This window comes from Entelurus aequoreus, linkage group LG21, assembly GCF_033978785.1.
Source record: "Entelurus aequoreus isolate RoL-2023_Sb linkage group LG21, RoL_Eaeq_v1.1, whole genome shotgun sequence".
Lineage (NCBI taxonomy): Eukaryota > Metazoa > Chordata > Actinopteri > Syngnathiformes > Syngnathidae > Entelurus > Entelurus aequoreus.
The window spans coordinates 19699414-19709413 of NC_084751.1; the positions used below are offsets into that span (position 1 = coordinate 19699414).

The 10000-nt window shown below is 40.0% G+C and overlaps 1 protein-coding gene across 1 annotated transcript in view; it reads right to left on the bottom strand.

The window, feature by feature from the left end:
• The window catches only part of LOC133638481 (serine/threonine-protein kinase ULK1-like), a 55048-nt gene that overhangs the window by 33848 nt on the left and 11200 nt on the right, over positions 1 to 10000 (bottom strand). The window contains exons 2-3 of the mRNA XM_062031142.1: positions 8996 to 9088; positions 8698 to 8739 (exon numbers count right to left, since the gene is read on the bottom strand). Of these exons, the coding sequence (XP_061887126.1) occupies positions 8698 to 8739; positions 8996 to 9088 (135 nt within the window). The remainder of the gene's footprint in view (positions 1 to 8697; positions 8740 to 8995; positions 9089 to 10000) is intronic.

Here is a 10000-nt window from a genome sequence, read left to right on the forward strand (position 1 = left end):
AGTGTTAATTTATTCATCTAGCCTATTTTTATTCATTTGTCCATCAGTAAAATATTTTGAAAGACTACTCCAGTTGTTTAGCTGACTATTTACATCTGTGTGTGGCATTGCATTAGTGTTTTACAATAATAGATAAATACAAACAGAATAATGCCACGTAAACCATCTGATGTGTGGAGACATTTCACCCCAACCAATGTAGACGGAAAGGCTGTGTACATTTGCAAATACTGTGCAAAGAGCTATGTCAAAAATGCCACAAAGATGCAGCAGCATATAGACAAGTGTCTAATAATATATAATTATTGTAATTCCCCATTAATTCCCATGGACGGTGTCCAACTTTGAATAATCAAAAAATTGTCAATATTTCCAAACTTCCCGAGCTTAACTTCCCGTGGTAAATTTCCGAAAATTTACCGTAAACTTTCCACCCCTTTGCAACCCTAGTTCTCATTGCATCATACAGTATACGTTTTTGTGTAAGTGGGCCTCGATAAAAACACACTCTTATCACATGGCAACAGATGACTGTGGTCTGGAAGTGTCACGCTGAAGCCAGTGGTGTTTTTTTTCTTTAAAAAATAGTTCAGCTGAATCAGAATTTACCATGAATTGATTAACGTGGACCCTGACTTAAACAAGTTGAAAAACTTATTCGGGTATTACCATTTAGTGGTCAATTGTACGGAATATGTACTGTACTGTGCAATCTACCGTAATTTCCGGACTATAAGCCGCTACTTTTTCCCCTCGTTCTGGTCCCTGCGGCTTATACAAGGGTGCGGCTTATTTACGGCCTGTTCTTCTCCGACACAGACGAAGAGGATTTCGGTGGTTTTAGTACGCAGGAGGAAGACGATGACACAATGATTAAAGACTTAATTTTCATATACCGGTAGGCTGGTTATTTTGATAACGTACAGGCGAGCACTTTGTATTACTTTGCACCGTTGTATTATTTGTACTCTGCACGAATGCTGTTCGCCATGTCAAAGATGTGAAAGTTTGATTGAATGATTGAAAGATTTATTGTTAATAAATGGGACGCTTTGCGTTCCCAAACAGTCATCTCTGTCCCGACAATCCCCTCCGTGGTAGCAGGAACCCCTATATACTACGGTAATTACACATCAAAACCCTGCGGCTTATAGTCGGGTGCGGCTTATATATGGAGCAATCTGTATTTTCCCCTAAATTTAGCTGGTGCGGCTTATAGTCAGGCGCGGCTTATAGTCCGGAAATTACGGTACTAATAAAAGTCTCAATCAATCAATCAAAGCGCCTCTGAGCTATTGTTGTTTACTTGAGTGATGCCATCAATTTCATTTAAACTGCACAAGGTCTCTCAAATACATTTACCACAATGTGTTTACTTATTAGTATTTTTTTTTCAAATGCTGTTGCATGCAAAAGTGAAAATACCTTTGAATTCCTCATTGGTGTTATGTTAGTATGTATGTGGCTAAAAAGCTAATCAAAACATTTGCAACAGCGTCCACCACCGAAAAGTACAGCCACAACGATAAACATAATGGTAAATTAATATCACAAAGACAATGTCAATCTAATCTGATTTCTTTCTTCGTGAAGGCAAATGTTTTGATCTGACTCGTGTACTCGATATGGTGAATTTGTGAAAATGTATGGCTGGTGAATGTATGCTGCTTTATAAACAAACTGTATAGTGAAACTAGAAGGACCTGCAATCCCTTGTTTTGTATGTGGTATATGGATTAGTTTTTCTTTATGCTGGACAAGTACAAAATTACAGCATAGTGTTCCCTCAATTATGACCATGGAAACATTCCAGACCCCTCGGCAGTAGGTTAAATTCCGCAAATTCGGGACACTATTTTACGATTTGTATCAATACTGTATGCATTTAAAGTCTGTATAAGCCCTCCACACAGCTGCACACACACCTGAATATTTAATAGGCTCGTTAAACACTTCCTACACTCTGAAACCTACGTCATTTTAACATGAAAACGTACGGTATATGGGTACTCAAATCTCGATGTACTCAATTGTACTTTAAAATCTGCGATGCCCTGAGACCATTGTAAGCATACAGTGAAATGGCGAGGGGACACTGTATATGTAAAAACTGGCTAAGTTACACAATCACACTTTTTTGATGCACACACTGAGACACATTCCATTTATTTTCACAATTGTTATGTAAGATAGGAACACGTTTTTCTTTTTTAAGGCATTCTCACTCGTAAATAAACGTTAGGACAATGGCAAGGACATCATTAATCTAGCCCTTAAAGCCCATCCCATCAGTTATAATCCTAGTGAGAGCAGACAGTGTACAGTAAGTGGTTGTTTTGTATGTTCATAGTTTGTATTTCTTGTCTAGCACTTAGCATTACTGCTACTTACTGGATCTGCTTACATTGCTATATGCTTAAAATGACCAAAATATGTAAATGTTATGAATGTGCCTGTTACTACATTACATACACACTTACAGTATGTATAAAACCGTTGATGGAGGTTCTTGAATGTTTTTACAGCACTTTATAGGCGGAATAGAGCGAATGCCGTTAGCTCCATTGTTGGCTGACTTTTGCTAGTATTTATGAGTTAGAATGCATAAAAAAAGAAATACAAATGTGTTCTTGTTTTACATAAGGATTTTGAATGATGGGAAAAATTACAAAAAAAGCACAATTCACCTTTGAAAATAAATGCTGTACTAGTGAATGTATAAGCTTGCAAGTTGGGGTACATAGTAGTACCTCAACTTGCAAGTTTAATTGGTTTTGTGACAAAGTTTTAACCTGAAAACACTTGTACTTCAAATCAAGTTAATGCCAGAGAGTAAGACCGGCTAGTTTGGTCGAATCTTACATGATTCACTGTGGCATTTTTACACCAACTAATGGATGCTATTAACTCTAATTTTTGCTAGCAATTTAAAGCATAACAATTAGTCGAGAACTCTTTAAGTTTGGGCACTTTCAAGTTAAGCTACCACTGTAATAAAAATCAAGACAAAGTATTTTTGCCAAATGAACACATGCCTCTGCAGCCATGATCTTTCTCAGGCCTGAGTTCTTCTTTTGTTAATAACATGTCAAAAGAAGACAAAAAGGTAAGTTAATCTATTAAAAATATATACATACACATATATATACACATTCATATGTATACATATACATATATAAACATATATTATATATCTTAATTTCCCCTCGGGGATTAATAAAGTACTTCTGATTCTGATATACACATTTTTTTTTTTTTCCAAGATGGCGGCGCTTCAAGGCAGCGGCTTCTTGCGAGCGCTCCTGGAAGTGTAGACCGATTTGGCAAAAATACCCCTCAATTCAGTCAATTTCATGGCTGGCTCACAGCGTGTTCACTCCGTGATCACTTACGACCGAATTACGATTCTGGATGTGGAGAGATCGGGCCATTTTGGGCTGAAAGATGCGTGTACGGTGGACCTACTCGCTAGCTTGGGAATTCTTCGCGAGCTACATCCAGCAGTGGCCTTTGAAGCAGCGGCGTCCACTACCAGCGGAGACCGTCAACGAAAGAGACGTAAGCGATGTGCTCGGAAGCAGAAGCGGGGGTGTCGGGCGGGGCTAACAACAAAGCTAAATGCGTTGTTGTTAGCGGGGCTAACGAAAAAGCTAAATGCTAATCCACAAAGAAGCGCTAATAAGGAGTCTGTTAAGCTAGAACTAGCCAGCGCCAGGCTGGATAATCCCTGCACACATAGCAATTCTCTTAGAATAATATACAACTCACATGTTTTTTCTGCGTCAGAGGTGGACATGCATTTTACTGAGGTGGCAAACAATCTAAAAATTCCTGTCATATCAATTCCTAGATATGGTCGAAATTATTTAAAGTGCACTACGCATAATAAACGTAACATTATTAATATTGCTACTACGGATACTTTCAACAAAAACTCCTCAAAACAGCCCACTACCTATAATATGGGCTTTTTAAACATAAGGTCATTGTCTTCCAAAACGTTATTAGTAAATGAAGTCATCAGAGACAACAATCTTGATGTCGTTGGTCTAGCCGAGACCTGGCTCAAACCAGACGAATTTTTTGCGCTGGGTGAGGCGTCTCCTCCTGGCTATACAGGAACGCATATTGCCCGCCCCATTAAAAGGGGTGGGGGTGTTGCACTAATATACAACAAAAACTTTAGCCTTACCTCGGACCTAAATAATAAATATAACTCGTTTGAGGTGCTTACTGTGAGGTTTGTCACACCGCTACCTCTGCACCTGGCTGTCATCTACCGCCCCCCAGGGCCTTATTCGGACTTTATCAATGAATTTTCAGAGTTCGTTGCTGATCTAGTGACGCACGCCGACAATATAATCATAATGGGAGACTTTAACATCCATATGAATACCCCATCGGACCCTCCATGCGTGGCGCTCCAGACTATAATTGATAGCTGTGGTCTTACACAAATAATAAATGAACCCATCGCAACGGTAATACGATAGATCTAGTGCTTGTCAGGGGTGTCACCACCTCTAAAGTTACGATACTCCCATACACTAAAGTAATGTCCGATCATTACCTTATAAAATTCGAAGTTCTGACTCATTGTCAACAAACTAATAATAATAATAATAACTACTATAGCAGCCGCAACATTAATACTGCCACAACGATGACTCTTACTGACCTACTGCCTTCGGTAATGGCACCATTCCCAAATTATGTGGGCTCTATTGATAACCTCACTAACAGCTTTAACGACGCCCTGCGCGACACCATTGATAGTGTAGCACCGCTACAGCTAAAAAGGGCCCCTAAAAGGCGTACCCCATGGTTTACAGAAGAAACTAAAGCCCAGAAATTATCATGTAGAAAGCTGGAACGCAAATGGCGTGCGACTAAACTTGAGGTTTTCCATCAAGCATGGAGTGATAGTTTAATAACTTATAAACGCATGCTTACCTCAGCTAAAGCTAAATATTACTCAAATTTCATCCACCTCAACAAAAATGATCCTAAATTTTTGTTTAGTACAGTAGCATCGCTAACCCAACAAGGGACTCCTCCCAGTAGCTCCACCCACTCAGCAGATGACTTTATGAATTTCTTTAATAAGAAAATTGAAGTCATTAGAAAAGAGATTAAAGACAATGCATCTCAGCTACAACTGGGTTCTATTAACACAAATACGACTGTATATACGACGGACACTGCCCTCCAAAATAGTTTCTCTCTCTTTGATGAAATAACATTGGAGGAATTGTCAAAATGTGTAAAAGGGACAAAACAAACAACATGTTTACTTGACCCAATTCCTGGGAAACTTATCAAGGAGCTTTTTGTTTTATTAGGTCCATCAGTGTTAAATATTATAAACTTATCACTTTCCTCTGGTACTGTTCCCCTAGCATTCAAAAAAGCGGTTATTCATCCTCTACTCAAAAGACCTAACCTCGATCCTGACCTCATGGTGAACTACCGGCCGGTGTCCCACCTTCCGTTTATCTCGAAAATTCTCGAAAAAATTGTCGCACAGCAGCTAAATGAACACTTAGCGTCTAACAATCTCTGTGAACTTTTTCAATTCGGTTTCAGGGCAAATCACTCTACGGAGACAGCCCTCGCAAAAATGACTAATGATCTATTGCTAACGATGGATTCTGATGCGTCATCTATGTTGCTGCTTCTTGATCTTAGCGCCGCTTTCGATACTGTTGATCATAATATTTTAATAGAGCGTATCAAAACGCGTATTGGGATGTCAGACTTAGCCTTGTCTTGGTTTAACTCTTATCTTACTGACAGGATGCAGTGTGTCTCCCATAACAATGTGACCTCGAACTATGTTAAGGTAACGTGCGGAGTTCCCCAGGGTTCGGTTCTTGGCCCTGCACTCTTTAGTATTTACATGCTGCCGCTAGGTGACATCATACGCAAATACGGTGTTAGCTTTCACTGTTATGCTGATGACACCCAACTCTACATGCCCCTAAAGCAGACCAACACGCCGGATTGTAGTCAGCTGGAGGCGTGTCTTAATGAAATTAAACAATGGATGTCCGTTAACTTTTTGCAACTCAACGCTAAGAAAACGGAAATGCTGATTATCGGTCCTGCTCAACACCGACATCTATTTAATAATACCACCTTAACATTTGACAAGCAAACAATTAAACAAGGCGACTCGGTAAAGAATCTGGGTATTATCTTCGACCCAACTCTCTCGTTTGAGTCACACATTAAGAGTGTTACTAAAACGGCCTTCTTTCATCTCCGTAATATCGCTAAAATTCGTTCCATTTTGTCCACAAGCGATGCTGAGATCATTATTCATGCGTTCGTTACATCTCGTCTCGATTACTGTAACGTTTTATTTTCGGGCCTCCCTATGTCTAGCATTAAAAGATTACAGATGGTACAAAATGCGGCTGTTAGACTTTTGACAAAAACAAGAAAGTTTGATCATATTACGCCTATACTGGCTCACTTGCACTGGCTTCCTGTGCACCTAAGATGCGACTTTAAGGTTTTACTACTTACGTATAAAATACTACACGGTCAAGCTCCTGCCTATCTTGCCGATTGTATTGTACCATATGTCCCGGCAAGAAATCTGCGTTCAAAGAACTCCGGCTTATTAGTGATTCCCAGAGCCCAAAAAAAGTCTGCGGGCTATAGAGCGTTTTCTATTCGGGCTCCAATACTATGGAATGCCCTCCCGGTAAAAGTTAGAGATGCTACCTCAGTAGAAGCATTTAAGTCTCATCTTAAAACTCATTTGTATACTCTAGCCTTTAAATAGACTCCCTTTTTAGACCAGTTGATCTGCAGTTTCTTTTCTTTTCTTTTCTACTCTGCTCCGGGGTGGACCGCTAGCCTGTTCATCGGATGGGGACATCTCTACGCTGCTGACCCGTCTCCGCTCGGGATGGTTCCTGCTGGCCCCACCATGGACTGGACTTTCGCTGATGTGTTGGACTTTCACAATATTATGTCAGACCCACTCGACATCCATTGCTTTCGGTCTCCCCTAGAGGGGGAGAGCTCTCGGTGAGCTCTCGCTGGCCCTTGAAAATCCGGGGGAGAAGGTGTAAATCTCGCGCCAAGCCGTACCCATATCCGCAGCAGGTCTCCAAGGTGAACAGCCTCTGGCATGTTAGAACAATGTTCTAACATGCATATATATATATATATATATATATATATATATATATATATATATATATATATCTTCTTATACGCTTTGTATATATTAAAGTGCATTCTACAATTTTTGGTCCTAAATCAAGCATTTTTCAAGCATAGAAAATAGGGATGTTCCGATCAGGGTTGAATACTGTCCATTCTAATACCAATCTTCCATGAGTGAAATAGAACAATACCCATACCGATCACATGTATTAAGTGTACATTGTTCAATCTGTTTAGGGTGAGTGCTTTGAACAGTGTACCAATATCAACACAATATTTAAACTAGTTCCGAAGTCTTTACAATTGTTTGCTCACAACAAAGTCAATAGTACACAATAACTAAACAAGAGTAAAAACTGTACTCTCATACTCATTTAAATAATTTGGTTTTTGCCCTAAAAGTCTTCCTAAGTGAAAGGAATTACTTCCTGATTTTGTAAATAAAAATATAGACTTCTTGAAGAACTTCTTTCTCGTGTTGTTTCAAGCTAGCTTAGCGATTAGAATGCCTGCTCTTGGCTTACTCTTAATGTGTGAAACATATTTAGCTTTGTCCTCTAGTGATAATACTAATTGATAATGATTGGATACTAAGAAATGTAGCTTATTTGCACAATGGAAGTGATTATATTAACTAAGCAGATAACTACCTCTGTCAATCGAGTGACCAAAAAAAATTGTCAGTCAGAGGTCATTCGTCCAAACCGAGCCACGCCGTCCCCCAAGTACTTAAAACATAACACAGGCCTTACATGAAAACTGGCAAAAGGCACATTTGTGGTATTTCTGGTTTGCTTAGACCCTGTAATGCAGCATAAAAAAACACCACCATTCCAGCTGAACTTGCCTCAGTGAAAAGTGTAGACATTACTTAAGGATAAAATTCCTCAGTCAGTCAGGTCTGGTCAGATGATAGTTAAATTCCACAAATCTAACAGAAACACTTGCTTGAGTTCAGGTGTGTTTGAGGTTGTCCTGACTGTGTGAGAGGTGTGTGTCCAGGCCACAGTCAATGTGGGTTCCCAGGTTGCAAGCATCCGTGACTATTCATTTCTTCGAACTACTTCTCTGCAGCGCTAAGATGCTAATAATGGTAACTAAATAGGCATATGTTCACATTACCTGGTTATATTAGAGTACTGGGGAGCACATTCGGGCCTTGAAAATGGTCAGAAATACAAATCGCTGATGAAGCACACCACAGACAATGAAGGCAGACAATGTCTGGGTTCAAGAGGACACAAACCAGGAAGTGCCACTTTTATAAAAGAAAAACAGTCAGCCACAAGCGTGTTTTTAAGAAAATAAACAGTTCCTTGGTTAAGGTCAACAACACAGAAAACCAAACTCGTCGCATTGCATGCGAGAGAAGTGGGTCATGTGGCACAGACATGGCCAACAGCCCCATCTGCTCAGTGTAGCTAGCTAGCTAGCACAGACTGATGGCAAACCAGGACAGTGGGAGATGAGGTAATGACACGGGATGTTATGATGTAGAAGCGTATTATTACACACCTGAAAGTCCAGTAATGCTACAATGTTTTCATGCTTCAGTTCCTGCAAAAAACAGACAAGGTTTTTTTATTTATTTCAAGGTTACTTTAAAAATGGATGCAGTATTGGTCTTGTACCTTCCATTTACTGTAACAGGGCATTGTGTTAAAGAAAGCAATACCTTTAGAACATAAATAAACAAAGCTTAAAGGCTAGCAAAAATGCTGATTGACTAATTAGTCCTGCTTATGTAAGAAATATAATGCATATAATTTTAAAAATAGTGTTTCAACTACTAAAAAGGTGTGTTTCATCTCACCTTAAGTATTTTGATCTCCTTCCCTAGCAATGTTTGGGATTTGGCCAGGTTCTTTTTGTTGATGCATTTAACTGCCACCTCCCAGTCATGTTTCTGCAAGGAGAAAATGCATACATACCTAAGTGGAAATTCCCTCAAAATGCGTGTGATTAATAATACTGTGAAAGTCAGTTTGTGCCATAATAACAAGTAGAACTGAATGAAGAACTCCAAATGCCATATTATGTAAACTAGTTGCCTCCACTCTAATAGAAGCTATGCCCCAATTAATTCCTGAGTGTGTCATACGCTGGGGGAAAAAAAGCGTGCCACACCTCATATAGACACCACCCTGATTATTAGCTATTATGACAGATACTCATGTGTCAGGGCAGCGCTCGAATTTTATTGCGGCACCTGCCGCGACCGCCCTCGTCATTTTCCGTAATGCCCAAAAAATGTACCAACATTTGCGGCAAGAACAGGCCGTGACCGCCCTTGACTTTTTACTTGTTAATGGACAAGGGATGTAACAGTAAACGGTATAATGATCCATCCATCCATCCATTTTCTACCGCTTATTCCCTTCGGGGTCGCTGGAGCCTATCTCAACTACAATCGGGCGGAAGGCGGGGTACACCCTGGACAAGTCGCCACCTCATCGCAGGGCCACGGTATAATGATAATTTGTGATAATTCCCGACGGTTAGTAATACCGTTTAATTTTTTAATGACCGAAAAAACGTCATTTATTAATGCATTTTCGGCAACAAGAAGTCAGGCGCATACGCACTCGCGTCGTTTGGCTTGATAATCATGGCGGACCAACGACACGACTTTGCTGCGGAGATTTCCCCTCGGATTAAACGGAGCCAAGCGCTTGGTTTACCGTCATTTTCCCTCGCTTCCCGCCGTGCGTTTAAGAGCGCACTGCTGTGTTTAGATTGAGACAGGTGTGGACAATATTGGAGACAGACACACTTGTCCCCACACTAAATGTATACAGCGAAGGAGAAAACTATTTGA